General features: G+C 34.6%; 3 protein-coding genes across 4 annotated transcripts in view; 2 read left to right on the top strand and 1 right to left on the bottom strand.

Annotated features, from left to right (window-relative positions):
• LOC134269766 (inactive rhomboid protein 1-like) overlaps window positions 1-14219 on the top strand; it is a 228453-nt gene extending 214234 nt beyond the window's left edge. Inside the window, exons 2-16 of one of the 2 annotated variants that reach the window (XM_062751974.1) lie at window positions 6914-6937; window positions 7326-7446; window positions 7732-8062; window positions 8266-8370; window positions 8798-8916; window positions 9113-9346; window positions 9727-9838; window positions 11144-11218; window positions 11321-11482; window positions 11754-11845; window positions 12096-12162; window positions 12255-12437; window positions 12632-12732; window positions 13041-13194; window positions 13385-14219. In XM_062751974.1, coding sequence (XP_062607958.1) covers window positions 7352-7446; window positions 7732-8062; window positions 8266-8370; window positions 8798-8916; window positions 9113-9346; window positions 9727-9838; window positions 11144-11218; window positions 11321-11482; window positions 11754-11845; window positions 12096-12162; window positions 12255-12437; window positions 12632-12732; window positions 13041-13194; window positions 13385-13828 — 2274 coding nt within the window. In that variant the 5' untranslated portion in view covers window positions 6914-6937; window positions 7326-7351 and the 3' untranslated portion in view covers window positions 13829-14219. Of the gene's footprint in view, window positions 1-6873; window positions 6938-7325; window positions 7447-7731; window positions 8063-8265; window positions 8371-8797; window positions 8917-9112; window positions 9347-9726; window positions 9839-11143; window positions 11219-11320; window positions 11483-11753; window positions 11846-12095; window positions 12163-12254; window positions 12438-12631; window positions 12733-13040; window positions 13195-13384 lie in introns of those variants that run through there. The other variant, XM_062751972.1, reaches the window with a different exon arrangement.
• Window positions 114-6171, top strand: LOC134269738 (zinc finger CCHC domain-containing protein 7-like). Its single transcript, XM_062751941.1, has 9 exons — window positions 114-175; window positions 548-1214; window positions 1356-1507; window positions 1924-2037; window positions 3637-3672; window positions 4082-4171; window positions 4302-4410; window positions 4623-4673; window positions 5341-6171. Exons 2-9 carry the CDS (start codon window positions 554-556, stop codon window positions 5826-5828), a joined length of 1701 nt encoding a protein of 566 aa, XP_062607925.1. The 5' UTR covers window positions 114-175; window positions 548-553; the 3' UTR covers window positions 5829-6171.
• A 351-nt stretch (window positions 14220-14570) lies between the features above and the next one.
• On the bottom strand, window positions 14571-21859 carry LOC134269725 (uncharacterized). The gene is made up of 7 exons (XM_062751929.1): window positions 21744-21859; window positions 17787-18167; window positions 17638-17685; window positions 16707-17096; window positions 15992-16189; window positions 14897-15826; window positions 14571-14685 (listed from the first exon to the last, which is right to left on the bottom strand). The coding sequence occupies exons 1-7, from the start codon at window positions 21802-21804 to the stop codon at window positions 14627-14629; spliced, it is 2067 nt and encodes a 688-aa protein (XP_062607913.1). The 5' UTR covers window positions 21805-21859; the 3' UTR covers window positions 14571-14626.
• Between the last annotated feature and the right edge of the window lie 326 nt (window positions 21860-22185).

Genomic DNA, 22185 nt, shown 5'->3' with positions numbered 1-22185 from the left:
TTTTTACCATTAGAATAACAGGTAAAATCCCGAAGACTACAAAAAAAACTTGAGATCACCATTGTGTTTGAAGACAACTGTATTATGTATAAAAATTAGAGAGATTTCAAGAGAAGTTTTCACCTGGACGAGCACATTGCAAAAGATTTTACTCAACAGTCGACAGTGAAGGTAGGTCTATTGTGACTAAATTTACCTGTGAATTTCATTTGTTAGATTAAAAATTATCCCGTAATTTTAATTTGAACCGTTTTTCCAAATGTAAATACTCAAGGCTTTTTATTTAATATAATTAACTAAACCTCTACTTTGCATATGTTTTGCACTAGATTAATTTATTTAAATACATTTTATAATAGTAAATAGACGTGTTCTGTACTATATTTATGTAATTTTTAGATGTCAAAATGTTGTACTATCGAATCAAACCAAACTTTGTCTATACAGTTATAAATTCAAGATAAATATGTATATTTTCTCATTAATAAATATGTGTTATATTTTATTGGTGTTTATCTAATGAGTACATCCTTCTCTTTTAAAAGAGATAAACATGGAGTCTGAGGATGAAGAGAATGAATCATCTGATTTGGAAGAGATAGAAAATGCATTATATTCCCAAATTCATTACAATTCTTATATTGAAAACTATAATGACAGTCAAACAGGAGATTCAAACAGCTCGGCAAACATCACCGCACGTTATGATATTGATGTCAAAAGCACAAACAGTACTTGTACTTATAAACCAAGTGAACGTTTATCCAAGGTCTCGTCAACATCTGTTAAGGATAGGAAATCTGATCATTTGTGTAAATCACAAGACAGCGCTATTGGAATGGAGAGTTTGATGAGTTTGAATTCAACAGAGACCTCAGTGGTTATTGAAACAGATTCAGAGGATTGTAAAAATGAAGAAAACTCCAAAGTGACTGAGGTTTTGTATAAAGACAAGCAGAGTAAACACTGTAGTGCCAAGGAATCTGTGATCGAGATCGAATCGGACAGTGAGCGCGAGATTGACTGGGTGGGGAATCCCAATGTCATTCTGCTGTCAGACAGTGATAGTGACAAAGAGTCTGATCTGGAGATGTGTTACGATTCCATATACAGTGATGATATGCTCTTAGATGAGGAACTCTCAGATATGGAAGGATTACATGTAAATGTTGACAGAGAGCATCAACACAAACTTTCATCTGAATATGACTTTAGTAGGTCTTCATATACTCAAGTATTTAAAAAAAATGATGATTTAAGAAATATATTTATAGTACTTGATACAAAAACTAATATAAAAATTGCTCTTAGAGCTAGGGCAACTTTGATTTTATATTTTTTCATATACTTTTCAGAGCACCATCAGAAAAGTTGGTTCATAATTGATGCTGATAAATATGGGATGGTACCACAACATGCAAAGAGCCGTTACTATGGAAATAAGTTTGACAAGTGCCACAATTGTAAACAGCATGGACATTTGGCGAATTCATGTCCCAAACCAAGTGTAAGTAGGATTATATGAAGTTCAAGTTATCTGATTTAATGTATTTCTTTTATTTCCATTTTAACTGGTATGATTAAATTTAGATGGACACACTTGTAGTTAGAACATGGTTGCTGTACTAGACAACGTATTTGTGTCAAGCTGGAAAACAACAGCAGCATTACTTAGAGCAAAATGCACATGTATTTCTATTGACACTTCTACAATTTTCTTTGACAAATGAGATATGGTTAATCTAATCATTGATGGATACAGATAGCAGTGTTTGAAACTCATCATAAAATTAGCTAGACATGCAGGGCTGACTGCTAGTGAAAGTTGTCAGCCCTATCCTGTGTGGTTTTCTAGCCCCAGAAATAATTGTACAAATATTGTGAACAAAGGGGAAATTTTACATGTCCAGTTGGGCGTCATAATGGGCGTGTTATAGGTGTGACTGTCCAGGTCACCTGACCAGAGACTGCCAGGAACGGACTGTCTCTAGGTGGAATCCATGCTTCCGCTGCGGCAGGAAGGGACACAGCCAGAGAGTATGTATACATGTATTACTATATAGTACAGGTAAATATCAGTATCTCGAACATGGGATATCTCGAATACCCCGCTTATGTCGAAGTCGATCGCCGGTGGTCGGGTGCACGTTATTCTCAAACTATATATGATTTAAAAAACACCTGATATCTCGAACACGTTAATCTCCTGAATGGTTTTCTCGGACCCCGCTTTGTCAAAGTATATTGAAAGTCCCAAGCCCTTTTTTACCTGGCTTATCTCGAAGTGCAGTGAATTTTTCGGTCTACTGAACACACCTGAGAGTCGTACATGTACACACTCTCGCCAGTGGCTATTAATTAACACCTTCAAACTTGGGGAATCTTAATTAATCCAACAGTTAAGTTGCAGTGCATAATGCACAGTGATTGATTACATTCATGTTTATCTGCGTATAGATAGCTAACCTTGACCGCCATTTGCATTGTTAGTTTCGTAAACTATGTGTTCCTTAGTAGTACTTCGTAATGTTATACATGCAAGCTATTAATATCAACATGATCAAGTACACAGTTTGAATACTGATTATTTTTTTAAAAACATTTTGCACTAAATTTCATCAAATTATGTTTTTAAAAAATGTTGTCTTTTTCATTTCTGAATTTCTTACGGAGAAGGTTCTTCAACTATAACGCTAATGATACATCCTGTTTGACCACGTAAGCATGGCCTGGAAAATGTAAATTTGCTGTATACATGGTATATGCAATAAGGCTTGTATATTAAATTGTTTTACAATTATACACGATAAAGAAAACAACAGCATTGTTTTTCTTAATATTTATTGTGAATATGCCTGAGACTTTACCATAATGACTGCATGTTTTGTAACGCAGGATAGTATTACGCATGAAGATATACGAAAAAACGGGACATCGTTGATTCGACTTTGGAAGATAACTTTGGATATCTCGAACCCCCGGATATCTGATCGAGTTTTGAGCAGGTCCCCTCAACTTCGAGATACTGATATTTCACTGTATTATAAACATAGAGACCATTGTAAATTTGAGCATTAAATCATAAATTTGGGACACAGCCAGAGAGTTAGTATATTACTATATAGTATTTGAGCATTGAATCATAAATTCTGAACATTTAATAGGATATAATCAGACAGCTGTGTTGAAAGATTGAATAATTATGTCAACAGGATATGAAATTCATCTCGAAACTGTCTGTGTTAACACTTTGAAAATCCAAAATGTTGAATTCAGTTGAAATGTTTACATTTCTGAATTTCAAGACAGATTTGATAAAGTATGTGTTTACTTTGAATACTACTGTATTATGCCTGTTTTGAAATTGTGTCTGATTTTTTCTTTTTCTTTTTTTTTTTTTATTTGTGGCATTGCATATAATGATTTACATGGCATTCAACATTTATGATATTAATTAAAATAAAAAATGATATCTTTTATTTGTCTTCCCAGTACATTTTTATGTATTAGATTGCTGTCATAAATTTATAACTGGATCAATAAAAAAGAGATTTAACTATCCTTTAACACTTTCTGTTTTCTAGAATTAATTTTTGTTAGATAATACTTCTGATATTTCTTTATTTGTTATTACAGGCCTGTCCAGAGCAATGGAGACAGTATCATTTAACTGTAAGTAGTCTGAGAGATGCTTTACTTTATTGATGACTTTCATTAATTTGTGAAGTAATTGGTAAATTTTATAGTAATATAATTTTGAAGTAGTATATATTCAAAAGTAACTGCAAAAATATACCCCCCCCCCTTTTTGGGGGGAAGGGGGCGGGGACTCTTCAGGAAATATGAGATAAATCAGAGAGGGTGTACATAATTCTAGCTACTAAAAACTAACTATCCTCTACAATTACTTTCGTAAGCATTTTTTCAAGACATTTTCCCCCATGAAACATGAACATGTATAGTTTAATAAATATAGAAGTTAGTGGTTTTAATTTTCGAAATTTCTTCATCCTTGTGAAACTTGCAAAGGTAATGTTTTAAAATCAACTTTTCCATTTCAAGCATTTGTAATTTTTTTCAGACCAATATTGATAGTCCTCAGAGGGGTAGAAATAAGAGGAATCCCAGGAAATACTGCTATAACTGTGCAGAAGCGGGCCATTTTGGATTTGTAAGAACTTATTTGAAGTACCGATAATGTATGAATTCTATTTTGTACATCAACCATAGTTAATCAAATCAATCAATGCATGGCAGTTAAATCTCATGATAATTAAACTGTGGTACCAATGTATTTGCAGGAGTGTGAGGAAGAGCGGATGGCCAGATACTCGGTGTGCAGCTATCCCTTTGTACACAGTTACGACTTCTCAACTGTAAACAAATCCACAAAGAGAAAAGCTAATAAAGGTTAGTAGAATGTCAGTCTTAACACAACTGACAAGTATATCTATAGAAGAATGTAATCATACAGCACAAACAAGTATTGTAGGACTGGCAGTACACACTTGTTTAACGTTCTTTAATAGCCAAGTTCATTAATAAAATGATGCATCCGGAAAGAGAAAGGTGTTTTTTTTATTTTTCATTACTTGTGATTTTAATATTTGTGATTTTTACAGATGACGAGTCGTTTAAGAAAAAGGCAAAGAAAACCAGAATGGAAAAGCCAGGTATAGAATTTAAAGACACTAAACCACTAGTGTAGGCTTAGCTGCAGATCTGTAGCTCTCCGAAAAAATATATATTGATAGACTGGAGAGCTACAGTGCCACCCATTGAAAAAACTGTATATTTATTGCGCACAAAAAAGTGGGCTCGATTCTTGATAAAATTTTTCCAAATTCTTACCTCAATTGCAAAAAATGGAAGATTTAAAAAAATTACTCTCTCCTCTATCAAGTTCTCTCGTAGTTGACATCTGAACGAAGCATATTAGACCGAATTATCTTTGAAACCAAAATGGCAGTATAAATAAGCGAAATGTCCGATGATTGCAATATCAGGGCCAGGAGGACTATTAACAACAATTATGATGAATGTTTTGTGGTGGAAAGAGTCAAAGAATATGTTAGGAGCACACGGTTAGGAATATTTTGAGATTACAATTTAAAAACATGGAGAAATAAATCGAGAACCCAGCGCATTTTTTTGTGCGCAAAAAATATACATTTTTTTCAATGGGTGGCTCTGTAGCTCTCTGGTCTATCAATATATATTTTTTCGGAGAGCTACAGATCTGCAGCTAGTGTAGGCTTATATCCTTTCCTATATATTGTCAACTACATGTATATATAAATATGTTTTACATAATGTAAAAGAAAGTTACATGTTTTGCAGTTTTTAAAGACAAATCTTTTGAAGAAGGAAAAAAGAAGAAAAATAAAAAGCTGAAACGAATTTATGAAAGGTTGGAAACAGAGAGATTACAGTATAAAGGAGAAAAATCTGGCAAACCGAAGAAACAAAGACAGGGGTTGGAGGATATAGATGAGAGGAGTGTGAGGGAAAATATCGAGACTCAAAGTCAAACATTTAATCAGCTAAAATCCAAGGACAAGAAAAGTAAAAAATTAAAGAGAATTTATGACAGGATTAACACAGAGAAGCAGAAAAAGAAGGACAGTAAAAAGAGAGTGAAAAGGAGTCAGGGATCTAATCACTGTAATCCTAACTGGGAGACGATGAAAAATTCCATGAAGGGTTCTTCTAAAAGTGATGTCAGGAACGGACAGCACCAAAACAGAAAGAAACTCACTGGTGTCAATGGCATTCCTGTTAATGCCTCCAAAGGCTTCAAAACAAAACTGAATGTCAACATTAAATAGTAGATGCTGGGGTTTTTTGGTTTTGTTTTGGTTTATAAATTATTTTATTTAAGATTTGATGCTATCTATGGAACTTAATTATTTTAATTGATATGAAACAAAAAAGTTACAGCATATTGTTATAGTTTTAGTTGTTAAGTTTGTCTTTTAGATGAATTATCATTAATGATCTTTTTGCAGGGCATATGTAACCCTCCCTTTTGTACATGTATCTTTTGTTACGTGAAACCTGTGACAAAAACTAATCTGCTACTTACAAAAATGTATAAGAAAACTTTACAAAGTATGAATAATTTTGATTGATATCTTTAAAATGTTTTGAGAAATAAAGAAGTACAATTTATATATGCAATATTTTTATACTTGCTTCAAGAAGCTTTATATCTAAAATGAGGAATTGTATTTTTTGGCGGAACAGCAGGGATAGAGATTTTGGTGAGTATGGCCCATGGCACTTGTATGCAAACTTTCAAGGACTGTCCTGACTGAATCAGATCTTTGATTCACTGAGAAATCTGGATAGTCAAAAAGAATAACAGGATCAGGTCAGATATGACCCCATATGGTGAGCGAAACTTTAAAAACATTTTGAAGAAATTCCTCACTTTCATCAACTATGGCACAGTTTTTTTTTAAGAATGGATACTATCAAGCTAATTAAAAGTCTAATCTGAATAAAACTGATTGATCACAGGGACTTGAGACAATATCTTAGCAAAATCGGGTATTATACTATATACCCGATTTTGCTAAGATTGTCTCTCTCAAGTCACTGTGAGATCGATGCCTTCTTTGATTTATGAGGCATGCATATCCCATAGACATCTATGTGTCTGATATATACCTGATAAATTCTCACATGGCAAGCAAATTAATCAGCAGGCACATATGAAAATAAAAATAACATAAAATGGACATTAACTTATTGAAAAAAACAGTATATTATTGTAAAAAGTTTAACTATAATTGCTATGTTTGTCTTTATTCCATTGATCAAAACTTTTTAACGTCGGGTTTGATATTCTGAAAATACAGCTGGTGCTCTTTCCGGTTTGTCGCCATTGACTCGGAAAATAAACAGATTTACAGAACTGGGAAAGTTAATAAAGGTAAAAGAAGAATATTAAGTGATCCAGTTTGGTTATTGCAAGTGTAGAAATAATATCATACAAATGCAAAAAAGAAATTGGTGTTTAGAGACCATTTTATTGACATAGCAACCGATTTAATAATTATGTTTCATGCCAATTCATGCTATCTGTCCGTAATTAAAAATGAAAACTTTTCAAATCTTACTTTATTCTGCGATATCCATATGATTGGTGCTTTAAGAGGGGACAATTTCTGATTAAGTCTGCATATCATTAGGAAATGTGGAAATTTTAGGAGCCTAATCATGCTAATTTGTAAAACTCTTACTTTCAATAAGCTGCTGTCACTGATTAGTGCTTTTTCGTATGAAAATTCTAACCTTGTGCATACTTTCTTTACTCTAAGTGTCCACAACAAGGACAACATTAACAATGAGTCACAGAGCAATAGACAGACAGGCATCTAAGATGACCACAGCTAGTACCCCAGGGAGTGGGGAATCCAAGGAGAAGAAGAGCATGGCAAGGTAATAAAGTACAAACACATTCTCGACATTTACTTAATCAGAGAGATACAGTTCTGCAGCTTCTGAAATATGTGAGGATTATTTACTCACAGTTGGTTTCAAAAGACTTTACCTGGCAATTTAATCACCATAAGGGAATGTTGAATGTAGAAAATTGTTTTTTTAAGGAATAAAAAAAAAAGTTATTTTAAAAAAAAAGCAGAGTATTAAACTTAATAGGCAGAAATGTCTTAAAGCTGAATCTCTTCTAGATATGAAATTTAAAATTTTTCTTTTTGCGTGCAGAAAGATTCGCAGCAGTGTAGCAAGCTTCTTTGGAATTGAAGATGACGAGGAAAAATCAAAACTGCATCAGGAAAGGTGGAGGAATAGGAGACTTCATTACTACAAGAAACAAGTCAAACCAGAGGAGCTGGAAAAGAGGGACCTTGGGCTGAAAGATGATCTGGATGCCTCCACTATCAAATACATCCATGATCCGTACAGAATGCCTGGGTCAAGAAGAACAACTCCCCTGTCTAGTACCAGTACTTACGCCCGCGTTAACAGGCCATCAAAGAGACTCCGGAAGGAATCTGTAGCTAAGATGACTGTTAAAGGCATTATGACTGTTACCGTAAGTATGAAGGCTGTCTCAAAGATTGTCTGTATTTTATAGACAGGTCGTTTATTTGTTTAAGAAGTTTAAAAGATTCTTAGTTTCAGTCATATGGTTATGAAGACGTTGATAATTGAGTGAACTGCATTTGATATCTGTAGAATTTTTACTGTACGTTGAATGGCTCATGTATGAGAACACTTTTATCTTTCTGGTTTCAGGGAATGAGAAATAAACTCAGGAAGAAGCCACAACAGAGAAGTTTTGGACCAGGAAGTTACACAGGGGAATTCCCAGATGATCTGTCAGCCAGCATTAACTACCATGTAAACATATGATGAGCAATTACCATACACTTATCAGCTGGCAACCTAGAGTTAACAGACTTTTAATTCAAACTGTCAATTTAATTGGAAGAAATAATATGGTCAAAATAAGAAGACTTTTAAGTTTTGTTTTGCAAAGCATACTGTAAACCAACTTTTTTTCGCGACGACTTTATTTCGCGATTTACCAGTGGTGTACTTTTTGGATCTGTTGTTAATAGACACATACACTTTATGGACCGGTTCGCGCCGAGGCTCTCGCGAACTTCGCGAAAATTTCTCGCACACGAATAAAAGTTGGTTTACAGTAAGTCAATGTGCTTTTCTTTTCGCCACATCTTAAAAAATTTCAATGAAGAAATATTTTCATGTACTAGCATTTAGTTTGAATATAGACTTTGATTATTTTAAAAAAAATTTTAAATAGCAACAACATGAGGATGCATTCAGTTTGGTGGATGATGTTTTCTATGATGAACCTATTGCTCCACCTGAGAAACCATTCCAGAAAATGTCTAGCATTGGAGAAGAAGGAGAATATGAACTGTAAGTCAAAAAACATTAAATGATCAGCAATGATTGCAAAACACTCACCATTGAAAAGAAAAGTATGGAAAGAAATAAAGAATTTTCCATCCCTGTAAAGAAACAGATAGCATAAACTATCTTATATGCCCACTATATTATTCTTAATTCAATTTAAAATCTACATAATTACAATACTGAGCCTCTATTTTGTCAGACCTCGTGGTGGGTGGGGCAAGAGAAGAACTGGTCCCAGGGCAAAACCCTCAGGCCATGAGGATGGGGAGTTTGGACTGAGTCGAATGGAGCCAGAGGTCGTGAACTCTGTTACAGCCAATGACAAGAGAGAGGTTGGAATGGGATTTGTGGGCCGGCTCTTCAACAGGAGTTACAGAAGTGAAAGAATGAACTCCTATGTGAAGACTCAGATTGACAGCATTGATGACCACAGGTAATAAGGCTCACCTGTACATTATTGGTAAAATGTAAAAACATGTATCTCTTTGAAGAGCTATGTTTATTGAAATTTTGTTTAATATTTGTGAATATTTAAAGTTTCTACTCCTTCCTCTTTTAATTACAAGCCATATTACATTGTTGTATATTTTATTTGTTTTCGTTCAATACTTTTGATCTTTTAATTACAAGCCATATTTCACTCTCAAGGTGGTATTTGTGCAGACTTTGTGTCATTGTAGATTTTGTGCAACATTTGTTACTTTTGATTTTCTAATTACAGGCCCTATTTCACTTACTGGCTGACATGTGTGTAGACTTTGTGTTGTATTAGATTTTATGGGATATTCGTTACTTTTGATCTTTTAATTACAGGCCCTATTTCACGTACTGGGTGACATTTGTTCAGACCTTGATATTCATTGTATCTGTGGCCGTTTATGGAATTGCTCCAATTGGAGTTTCAGAGACAGAGACCAAGAAAATTGTAAGTAAAAAAACAGTTGATCAAAGTAAGGATGCATTAAATATCAATAATTGTCCATTTTTAGCTTAAAATTGTTTTGAGCGAGTCATTCTTTTCTGATCACAATTTGTCCGTCGTCCGTCTGTCTGTCCAGCTGTCCGTCTGTCCGTCTGTAAACTTTTCACATTTTCGACTTCTTCTCAAGAACCACTGGGCCAATTTTGACCAAACTTGGTACAAAGCATCCTTGGGTGAAGGGAAATTTAAATTGTTAAAATGAAGGGACATATCCCCTCGCAAGGGGAGATAATCAAGAAAAGACAAAAATAGGGTTGGGTCATTAAAAAATCTTCTTCTCAAGAACCACTGGGCCAGTAAAGCTGAAACTTATGTGGAAGCATCCTGGGGTAGTGTAGATTCTAAATTGTTCAAATCATGACCCCCAGGGGTAGGGCGGGGCCACAATGGGGAATCAGTGTTTTACATAGAAATATATAGGAAAAATCTTTGAAAATCTTCTTCTCAAGAACCACTGGGCCAGAAAAGCTGAAACTTATGTGGAAGCATCCTGGGGTAGTGTAGATTCTAAATTGTACAAATCATGACCCCCGAGGGTAGGGTGGGGCCACAATTGGGAATCAATGTTTTACATAGAAATATGTAGGAAAAATCTTTGAAAATCTTCTTCTCAAGAACCACTGGGCCAGAAAAGCTGAAACTTATGTGGAAGCATCCTGGGGTAGTGTAGATTCTAAATTGTACAAATTATGACCCCCGGGGTAGGGAGGGGCCACAATGGGGAATCAGTGATTTACATAGAAATATATAGGAAAAATCTTTGAAAATCTTCTTCTCAAGAACCACTGGGCCAGAAAAGCTGAAACTTATGTGGAAGGATCCTGGGGTAGTGTAGATTCTAAATTGTACAAATCATGACCCCCGGGGGTAGGGCGGGGCCACAATGGGGAATCAATGTTTTACATAGAAATATATAGGAAAAATCTGAAAATCAAAGCTGAAACTTATTTAGAAGCATACTGGGGTAGTGTAGATTTCAAATTGTTTAAATTATGATAAGTGGAAAGGGTGGGGTCACAATATGTAATACAAGGGGGAAATCTGGTAAAGAACAGAATGGCCAAAGCTTCTCAGGTGAGCGATGTGGCCCATGGGCCTCTTGTTTAGTAAAAGAAAGGAAATTGCATGATAAGGAAAAACCAATTGCATTGTATTATTCTGGTAAAGCAGAAAAGAGAGGTGATTTATGAACAATATATCACTTTAAATTAAAAAAAGAAATAATTTTATTGTTTGTACATTGTCTAGGTTCTGAAACCAAACCTGGCTTTTGAAACAGTGAGATATGTTGAGAAAGACAACCTGTGGATTGGACCAAAACAGGTTTGTTTTGTATATTCTTATTCACTCTGCTTTTATCCACATTTAACTTGAATATATATTCAGTTGGTACAAATGTGTATCATATGTACTGTTTCCTTGAAGGCTGACTTGATACACCTCGGAGCTAAGTATTCACCGTGTATGAGACATGATGACAATATCTGGGCGGGGATCTATAAGGACCGCGCTGAGGAGAAGGAATCGGCCTGCTGTATCCGTGACGACGGCTCAGGATGTGTACAGTCTGTCAAATCCAAGTGTAGTGTAAGTGATGTGGCTTAATTAGTTTCCTTTTATATTCATAACCGTAAATTACAAGAACATTATTATTTTTCATATTTTCATTTACATGTATTATTTTTTTCTTGCAACTGAGTAATATACAGAAGTATTTTAGCAGTTACTGATGAATTTAATGATAGGTTTTGTAGAAAATGACTGACAAATGGTTATCTCCCTCTTATTAAATATACCAGTTGGTTATGCACCAGTCTATTGAGTGGAGGCTCATGTTTAACACTTGTTTCATTTTCAGACTGTTCTCTCCACCTTTCACAAGTACAATGCTTCAATAGCTTCTACAAACAATGGATTCACAGCGGGCTCAGTGTGTGGACAGGATCCAAAGTATGTGAAGTAGTCTGTAACCACAGCTATAAATCAATATCTTATTATACCTGGTATTTACATTAAAATTATGAGCATTGCATTAAATTTTGTAATGTTTTATAAATTCAAAGTTTAATATGACTTTAAAAATCCAAGACACTCAGTACTTCAATAGTTAATCATGATTATACATGTATTTACATTAATCCATATACATGTAGGATTTAATTTATTTACCTATCAATATGTACATGAATATGAATTGTAGATACTGCAATAAACCCGCCTCTGTGGCTCCTTTTGAGTGGGATAAGGCAGACATCACAAAGTGGCCTGTAAGTATCATAAAAACAAATTAAACCAAGAAGTACTTTATCTTAAACAAATTCCAAAAGACCGATGGTCATCAAATCAATCTTAATTGCAGTACTGTGAAGATACAGGAAAACCAGTGTCCAATGTATCCTCCAGAACCGACCGTCACATGAGTTGTGACATCACGGGTCGACCTTGTTGCCATGGTATCCAGGGAGAGTGTATGATCACCACCAGAGAGCATTGTGACTTTATAGAGGGCTATTACCACGAGGACAAATATCTGTGTTCACAGGTAAAGTGTCATTTAAAATATGTTAATCCTAGAGCCTAGTAAAATAAAATGCCATAAAGTGGCCTTCTTTTCAATAAAATATATCAAATTTGATTTTATTTCTTGATTTGAATTATAAAACTAGTTTGCTTGTTTCCAAATGTACTTTTGTTTGTTTATAATAGACCTGATAAAAAATCGTGTTTTATTTCTAGGTTAACTGCTTAGGACAGATTTGTGGAATGATGGACTTTGCTGATGAAAATAAACCAGATCAGTTCTATCGCTTATGGACATCTCTATTTTTGCATGGAGGGTAAGTTATAAACAATCTGATTAAGAAAGATTTATTCGTGGTTCATGCATTGCGTGTCACTGAAAATTATGTAAATGTAACAATTACTAGAAAAATCAGACATAAAGTGGCTAATCTTGGGATTTATTACAATTAAAATGGCCAATCACAACATTTATAACATTTAATTGCAATGACCCATTTAAGGATTGATTCTGGTATTGGATTCAGTCTTTTTTTTTTTTATATAAATCATTCAGGTACAGACAGGTACAAACAGTCCAAGATGTAGAATTGATAATAAGATATAATCTAATTATTATTTACAGGCTGTTTCACCTGGTGATCACTATAGGTTTCCAGTTCCTGGTTATGAGGGATATTGAGAAGCTAACTGGCTGTATTAGGCTGGCCATTATTTATCTGGGCAGTGGGGTAGCAGGGAATTTAGCCAGCTCCATTTTCCTACCCTATCATGTAGAGGTAGGTCAGCTGCACTGTTCTTGTTCATAGTTTAAGTGTTTTTTTTTTTAACTTTCATTTTAAATATTCCACTAATTTTTTTCATTAGTATTGTTAAAATTAGAAAACAATTTGTAATAAAATTAATGTGCCAGTTTGCGTTATGTAAATTTTCCCCTGTGGTATACTCTTTGATATTGCCTTGTGTTAGGTTGGCCCCGCAGGCTGTCAGTTTGGGATCCTCGCCTGTTTATTAGTGGAAGTCCTACAGAGCATCCAGATGTTAAAAACGCCATGCCTGGCTGTCCTGAAAATAGGAGGGTTCATCATGTTTCTCTTTATCCTTGGCCTGCTTCCCTGGATAGACAACTGGGCCCATGTCTGTGGTTTCCTATTCGGTTTCTTGTTAGCCTTTTCTCTGTTACCGTACGTGTCATTTGGGGAATTCGACCGGCGACGGAAGATCATTGGGATTATTTTATCCCTGGGAGGGGCTATTTTCTTATTTATTATACTGGTGGTTTTATTCTATGTTTTACCTTTATATGACTGTCCTGGGTGTCAATACTTTAACTGTATTCCACTCACAGGTGATTTTTGTAAAAACATGGAGGTAAACAATAACCGTGAGTCCACATATAGTGCCTTCCTCTAAAATAATCTGTGATAAACTAGTAGCCATATTTTATATTTCTTATGAACAAAGGACTTTATTCCCGTCATAAGCTTGTGTGATTATGTAGTATTTGCAATAGATTATCTACACAGTTGTTATGAAAATAATTTTTGATTCAGATATTTCATATCTTTGACTCAAGTGAATGTACGATGAGTAATTTTAAAAGATAAAGGAGAAACTCTAATGGTATGCATAATATACATGTACATCATGAGATTTAAAAACTAGAATCTCTTATTTATCTGACCTTTTTCAGAAGTATTTATTTATTTTTTAGTTGAGATAAATTTTTTTCAAATTTTTTATTGTTTTGTCTTTCTTATTAAAGAGTTTGAAGTTGCCAACTAGTACACTTGATTCCTCAGAAGGAGAACATAATAACTGAACTGTAAATGGTTGTAAATGGTAATGGCAAACAGCATAGCAATGTCAGACTATGTAATGATATGATTGGGTTTGTTCCCATCTCGCCTTAACTGTAAAATTTAGCATTCCCATTTTGCCTTAGCTGGTGAATTAAGGTATGAATTTAATATATTTAGCATAAAGTATTTTTTTGGCAAACATCACAGTAGTTAAATTCAATGTATTTACAAATACTAAAATTCCCATTTCGCCTTAGTACTTTTTAAGTTTTTCTTACCTATATTTCACAGTTAAGGCGAAGTGGGAACACACCTATGAGTGTACCTAATTTTTATCTTATTTGATTCTAAATGACTGACACATTTGACTGATTTCATTCCGGTCTAATCAAGTCAATGTCTCTGTACATTAAATTTTATTTGCTTTCACTTTAAGAAACTTGTCTCTCATTCTCTCATGGAGATCATCTGTAAAAAAGAAATATTGAAAATTTAATGTTTGTATATCTTGATATATAGCTTGTCCAAGATATGTAAATTTTAAACTACTCCACATGAGGAAAACAAAAATTATCTTACAGTTTAATTTATTCATAATTCTGGTTAAACTGGAGGGACCAAGTTTGTGTATAGCTTTTTGGATTGGGTTTTAGCTATAAATACTAGATTAATAACTTACTCTGATATTTCTTTTTGTGAAGTATTAAGACAGGTGTTGTTGATGTCTTTAGTAAATTTGTAAATGGTGAATTTGTTTGTACCACTGTATTTGTGCCTGTTGTAGATGTTGGCACCGCTGCTGTAGTTAATGGTGCTAACGACAAGGGTCTCAGTGTAGAAGTTATTGTTGCCTTTGGTGCTGCTGTTGTTGAAGTTAACAGTGCTGATTGAGTTGTTGGTACTGTTGTTGATGTTGAATGAGTTGTTGAAGTTAACATTGTTGATTGAGTTCTCAGTGCTAGTGTTGATGTTAAATTAGTTGTTGGCTGGCCTGTTGATGATGTTAGCAGTGCTGATTGAGTTGTTGGTACTGTTGTTGATGTTGAATTAGTTGTTGGCTGGCCTGTTGTTGAAGTTAACATTGTTGATTGAGTTGTCGGTGCTAGTGTTGATGTTAAATTAGTTGTTGGCTGGCCTGTTGATGATGTTAACAGTGTTGATTTACTTGTTGGCGAGCTTGTTGTTGAAGTTAACTGTGTTGATTTAGCTGTTGTTGCTTGTGTTGAAGTATATGTTGATTTAGATGTTGGCTGGCCTGTTGTCAAGGTTAAGAGTACTGCTGTAGAAGTTGGTGCAGATGTACTTGTTGGTACCGCCATTAATGTTGTTGATGGTAATGGTGCAGCTGTTGTAGACCGAGTCGTCGTTTTGTTGTTGAATTGAGGTGCCACAGTTGTGGTTGGTGTGACAGATACACTGTTGGATGCCACCTGTGTGTGTGGTGTGTTGTGGTATACACTAGGATTATTTCCTGTGGGGATTATGTGCACGATAGACACAGAAAAAGCTATCTTACATTTCAGTGTGACAGGTTTGTCTGGCACAATATAATACAGATGAAGTTGGGAATGGAATCTGCATAAATCATCATCAGGGATGATTTCTAACCCTGCAAAAGTCAGAGAGATGAGAACATCACTAATGGCTAATCTACATTAAAAATCCTGAATTATGTGATTTTTGACACTGCATACCACAATCTTAATAATGTTTAAAAGTGAAGATATTTTTGAAATTTGCACTGTCTGAATCTATTTTTAATATAATGCATTACCTGACACGGCACCATCCCTCTCTTTCAACACTCGTTCAGTTGTTCTGTTGGATTCTGTCCAGATGATGGGGATTTTGGGTTTTCCAGTTGCTCCCTCACAGTTAAAAAAAATGAATCCACCAGGTCTTTTGTGAAGAACTGTATTATTGGAAACTACTTGGTCATGTTTGTCTTTGATGGTTGGCTCTCCATTTAAGGCTACAAAGGGAATGGTTCTTGATATTATATCTTACACTTGGTGTTATCATACCAGAATCTCCATGTATCTTAAATTCGAATTAAGTTTATCCTCGTTTGTAATTGAGCCACATATAGCGTGTTGAGCTTCAATAGGTTATGAAAGAATTGAAGACAAAGATTGATTAATTGTTACTCAAGAACAATTTAAATTTCATTTTGATATACAATTATCATTCTATCATGCAAGAACTTGAGGAAAATATGCAAAAGGGACCCTAATTTATTGAATTGGAAAATTTTTGAAAATTTTCGGAGGAAATTATCAATATCATCAAGGTTTTAAAATTTGAACATTGGATGCAGTTTCCGAACAAGGAACTTTTGTGTGTTAGATGTAATAGATTCAAATTTTATCATTTGGATGTGTGATACTATTTAAGTGAGCTTCATTTTTCATGGGATTTTTGTTCAAAAGATTAACAGACCTTAAGAAATCTTAAATTCAATAAATATTTGGGCAGTACTGAGTACTCACATTTGACAATGAAATCGGCAGAACTAGAAAACTGAGTCAAATTCCCCGTGCTGTCCAGTCCATTTAGTATACAAGTGTATCGGCCGCTATCCTCACATTTAATTTCCTTGAACTCAAGCTCCATATAAGGATTGGCACCTGTAAGACTTCCAGAATACATAACTCGATTCTGTAGATCAGTGATGTTGAATTCGTCACTCCATTCGAACATTCCCTTAGTGCTATTTATAGGTCTGAACATGTTAGCTAGAGGACTTTGGTATTTTAAGCCCTCCACCATAACCGAGATCCACTTTGGGTCCGTGATCACGTTTCCTGGGGATTCACACCTCACACGAACCCCAGACTCACCGATATAAGCAGACAGCTTGTTAATGGTTATGAGAATATCTACAATTAAATGATATACCCGGTATCATATTCATGAGAGCTTTTACCAAAAAGTGCATTTTTTTCATGAATTTCATTTCATTTACAATTTATTTTTGAAAAGAGGAAGGCTAATAAAAAATAAGTTATTGAAACAAGGTAATCAACAGTCTCGTTTATAATTAGACAACATTTTATGAATTCTAAATTCGAACCAATAACCTTGTCAACAAATGCAATCTATCATTACGTTGAATACTGTCTGACGTTTTTCATGCTTATTATAAGGCCATTATTTTCACACTATGATTAAAGTACAAATTTTTCCATCTGCTTGATTATGACAAGCGCACGGCGGTTGTAACAGGTGGAAAGAGGATGCATACTCTTCTATGGTACCCGATTCCACGTTGATGTTTTGAGAGGTCGGTGTTTGCTCTATAGTCTCAAAAGACTTTTGAGCTTTGCTACTGTTCTTTATATGTCATTTACAGTGGTAAATAAACTGTTGTTTTATATACAAATATGTTGAGAGAAGACATTATTTTAAAAATCCACTCACCTTTATTTGGTGTAAGAACACCAGTGTAGTTACTTTGAATGATATGATCTGGAAAAAAATAAAATCAGATAACAGTGCAGGTTTCCATATCACACAATTTTTCAGAATTCTTTTTTTACCCAGACATAATGTGATCTTTGTGTACCTACACTGCACAAAGAAATCCTCCGACTCGTGGAATTCCAGGAATCTGTCATGTTTATCCAGCCCTCCGTAATTACACGTGTATCTCCCGCCGTCCTCAAACTTGGCCTGGTGAATGTCCAGCTGTAGGAACACCGTACCCTCCAGACTCCCATTAACCGTCATCCTCTGATGCAGGTCCGTCACATTGAAAGCTTCTCCCCACTCAAACACGTGACCTGTCGGAGTTCTGACCATGTTGACCATGGGTCTCTCATATGAGTGGCCCTCTAAGAGTAAAGTTATCCATTCTGCTTTCACAATTTGCGTGCCTTGGGCTTCACATCTGATTATTATATTTTTATCTCCAATATAGGCGATTGGCTTATTCACGTTTATAGAAATATCTAAAAGAGAAACATTTTAAAAGGATATGATCGATACGTTTCATATCGGAAATTGCAGTATTAAAAGACATAGCCCTAGCCTGAAGATGAAACAGTCATAAACCTAGCAAATGTTGATATATGTCTCCAAATCAATGTGATACTCATGAACATGCTCTGATTACGATTGGATTTTACACCGAGGCAGGCTACTGATAAATAAGTTGCTCCTTCTCGTTTAAACTTTTTTTCCCGATAACATTATTTTCTCTGCCTGCCCTCCCACTTTTTGCCACTCAAAATCGATGCCCAGTCATCGAGTATAATTAACGACTTCGTAATTCCCTTGGCATATATGATATAGAAAGCAAGCATTGAGTGAGTTTTCTGTTCATCGAAACGGTAACTTGTGTTATATCTAAGGTTTTTGTAATTAACATTTCAAGAAATCATGAAAAGTAATGTTTACCAAATTGCTCAAATGAAACATGTATCCAAACATATACATGTACTTGTCGGCAAAATCAGTGCCGAATTTCTAATGATCCTGAACACATGCAAGGGATGCCTTCTACACACAAAACAAGTGCTAATGGTACATGTACCAAGAATGCCTTTTAAAATATTTTTATATTTAAAACAAAGGCATGTACTACTGAAAACAAACTGCGAAAGCAAAATTTAATATAAATAAATCGAAAAAAGAATAATAATATATATGAAGAAATGTGAAAAAGAAACTGAGGATAAAAAGGTCTTCCGCTGAAGACGGAAGACCTTAATAAATAAATTAATAAAAATACACATACGAGGGTTGTCCCATAAAATCGTGGACAAAGCGTTTTTCTCGAAAAGTAATGGGCGCACTAAGCTGAAATTTTCAGTAAATGTTTATTCATCATATTAAAGTGAATCATAATGTTTTTGATAATATATATTCAAAAATAAAGATTTTATTCTGCTTGAATGTGCACAGGGTAATCTCCGCACGGTAAAAATAGCAAGGTAATATTAGAGAAGACATAAGAATTAATTCGTAATAAAAGTTTTCAATACATAAGATTAGGATGAAAATTATCTTAATTCCATTCCTTAATCAATTCTGTCGTCTTTTTAAAAATGTCAAGGCATTTGGTTAATTTTTGGCAGTTTCCCGTGCATTTGAAATGGGAAAGTAATAAACACAATACACGAAAAATGGCGACTTTTTATGACGTTACGGCGCACCGGAGAGCAGTTCAGATAGATTATGATGTTGTAGTGACGCCTTAAGAGACTTTAAATGAATACAGAAGAAAGAAAATATGAAAAATATCACCAGATCTTTAGTATATAAATGAAATGAAAGTTCTCTTAGTGAAGTCTTCGTGGTCGAGTCCCCATATAGCACAAAACATATGGACAGACTGCCATTTGTTATAGCAAAGGACGCTGTCACTGTCGACCGTCGATGTGAGATTCTCTTTTAGTTCAATGAGGGTGAGAATACTGTCTGTAACTTGCTAATAAATATTCAGAAGATCGCATGAGTGTGCCTTATTGGTTTCATAACTGGTTATAGATACTCACATATAAAAATCAATAAAATTTCTAAATTTAAGTGGGGCTTATCCAACTTTAAGTTTAGCAAAGATGAAACGTGACGCTGTTTTAGACACTTTGACGTTATCATCCGTGCGCCGTTGGGCGATACAGTACATAACATAAAATATCACAATTTGTTTACCTATGCATATATCTATTTGAAATTTGCTATGTATATTCATAATTTATCTACTAAAAAGTGGTGAAAATTTCAGAACGCAGTGAGGATTATTTTTCAAACTAGACAACTTGTCCACGATTTTACGGGACAACCCTCGTACATCTAATGAAAAGTCATATGTCAATTTTTTTCAATTTAAAATGTAGATTAATATAAATCATTCTTTACAATAAACAGACGATATGAGTTAAAAATAGAAATCATTCGTTTATTGACAATCAGGGTTTAAACTACAGTTCATATTTTGTTTATTCAAATCATATCATTGAATGAAATACATGAATTGCAATGGGTTTGGCATGGATTGATTGATTGATTGTATATTGTTTAACGTCACTCTCGAGAATTTTTCACTCATATGGAGACGCCACCACATGCCGGTGGAGAGCTGCAAATGTTGTCCTATACTCGGCACTCAGGGCCACTGAGCAGGGAGGGATCTATTTCTTGCCAGCGCCTACTGCGACACGGGACCTCGGCTTAACGGGCTTATCCGAAGGACCGGGGGTTTGGCAGGATATTGTATAGATGTTTATCTACTAGTACTAGTTACCTACAAATCACCTTTATACATGTATAGTACTTTGGACACAGGATACTCTCCTTCTTACCTGTACGTTTACATCTACTGACCTCCTGACTACGAAAACATCCTAATATTTTTTCACGTTCAAGATAATGAAAAAGAGAAACAGGTTCTGAAGATCATGGACTGAGTACATACAAAGATAGAAAAAATTCAAATAAGTGATATTTTGAAGCAATTTTTATAATAAAACAGGATTTTAATCAGGAGTTCGTAAATACACCCATGTAACTTTTTGACCATGTTTGTTTGATAAAAAATTTAAATTTGACCGGCATTTATTCTCGATTTATGGAATATAAAACTTCTATTTTGGGTTTCTTTGATTATCTATGTAATCTGTGAATTCCTGAATAGTACAGACAAGGTCAAAACCTACACATACACCTATAGAATGTCATCCCATAATGTTTGAATTTCGATATTCTTACTGCACATTGCTCATTTCACGAGGATAAAAACTAAATTGACCACTTTATCATTTCTGTTCTAAAGCTTTGGAACTCATGGGAGTTGGATGTCACACCTCTCCAACTTAATACAAATATACAAAACTGTTTATTCCTTTTTTCCCTCTCCCCTTCATTTCATTTTCCCCCTTACCCTGGAGATGATACTGTCTTGCAATACTGTATTTAATTCTAAAATTTTTATTAGTTTCAATTTTTAATATGATGGAATTTCTGTTCAAATGATTCAGCCATAACTCTCATTTTCTTTCCATGTCTAGTTTATCGGAAATACCAAACACCCACATTTCTTAATTTGGTCAAAAAGCAAATTTGGACAGTAACAACCGTAATGTCTCCTCCTAGAGCACAGGGCTTATACAACATCAGGTGATACATCATTTGAGTCTCCACTTAAACATTAAACAAACAGATTCTTCAGTTTTGAACAAGTCACACGTTTCCCTGACCAATATTTACAGTGAACGCATGTATGACCCGATTACACAAAATTTACGCCAAATTACTGATATTCTTATCAATACATATAAATATATACTATAAATATAATACGAAAAGTGGTCACCTTCCAGGGGATATCAGAAGTACTGTACCAAGTCAATCCCTCCCAACATTACCCAAATTCTAATACTTAACGAAAAAACACCATACTGATAGTAATAGATAGATTCAAGACAGTTAATGAAAATACAAACGAGGACACGATAAAAAGACATCTATCAATTTTGACCTATAATTGAGCAGTGAGATGACCTTAAATCCGTGTACTTTCCTACCTTGGTTGGTCCAGGTTCCCAGTACTGACCGTATGGTCAAGCAAGCAAGGATCCAAAACATAGTCCTCGGAACATGTATCCTTATCGACACAAACTCTGAAATATAATGGGTTAAACCTGTCGAAAGATTACACAAAGTGGGCCCATATTTTGTGATTGATGATGGGGAAAAATGAGGGTTTGGAACTAGAGCCGAGGTGCGAGAAATACTAGTTCCTACGGAAAAGACACGGAATTGCAACTAATTTCTAATAGAGAAGTTTAAATGCTGACAACATAAGCACTTAGCAATATGACACAATTTATGCTTTCTTTTATATTTTTACTGCTCGTTACAAATGTCAAATATGAGAGTACTTGTATAATATCTTGTCTACTAACAATTTACGTGTATTTTCGAAACCTTTAGACACAACCTATTTTCTGGCAAAGGACTCAATTA

Source organism: Saccostrea cucullata, unplaced genomic scaffold (genome assembly GCF_032062105.1).
Source record: "Saccostrea cucullata isolate Sc308-1 unplaced genomic scaffold, CSIRO_AGI_Scuc_v1 ctg382, whole genome shotgun sequence".
Lineage (NCBI taxonomy): Eukaryota > Metazoa > Mollusca > Bivalvia > Ostreida > Ostreidae > Saccostrea > Saccostrea cuccullata.
This window is presented reverse-complemented; position numbering and strand designations above follow the sequence as displayed.

Excerpts from the sequence above, each read along its gene's own strand:
- LOC134269738 (XM_062751941.1), top strand. The coding sequence starts at position 554 with ATGGAGTCTGAGGATGAAGAGAATGAATCATCTGATTTGGAAGAGATA. Across the intron at positions 1,508-1,923 it reads ATTCATGTCCCAAACCAAGT|TGGGCGTGTTATAGGTGTGA; the intron begins GTAAGTAGGATT and ends TGGGCGTCATAA. Across the intron at positions 4,172-4,301 it reads AAGCGGGCCATTTTGGATTT|GAGTGTGAGGAAGAGCGGAT; the intron begins GTAAGAACTTAT and ends ATGTATTTGCAG.
- LOC134269725 (XM_062751929.1), bottom strand. The coding sequence starts at position 21,804 with ATGTTTTGGATCCTTGCTTGCTTGACCATACGGTCAGTACTGGGAACC. Across the intron at positions 16,190-16,706 it reads TGCCGATTTCATTGTCAAAT|CCTTAAATGGAGAGCCAACC; the intron begins GTGAGTACTCAG and ends TTCCCTTTGTAG. Across the intron at positions 15,827-15,991 it reads GAGGGATGGTGCCGTGTCAG|GGTTAGAAATCATCCCTGAT; the intron begins GTAATGCATTAT and ends TGACTTTTGCAG.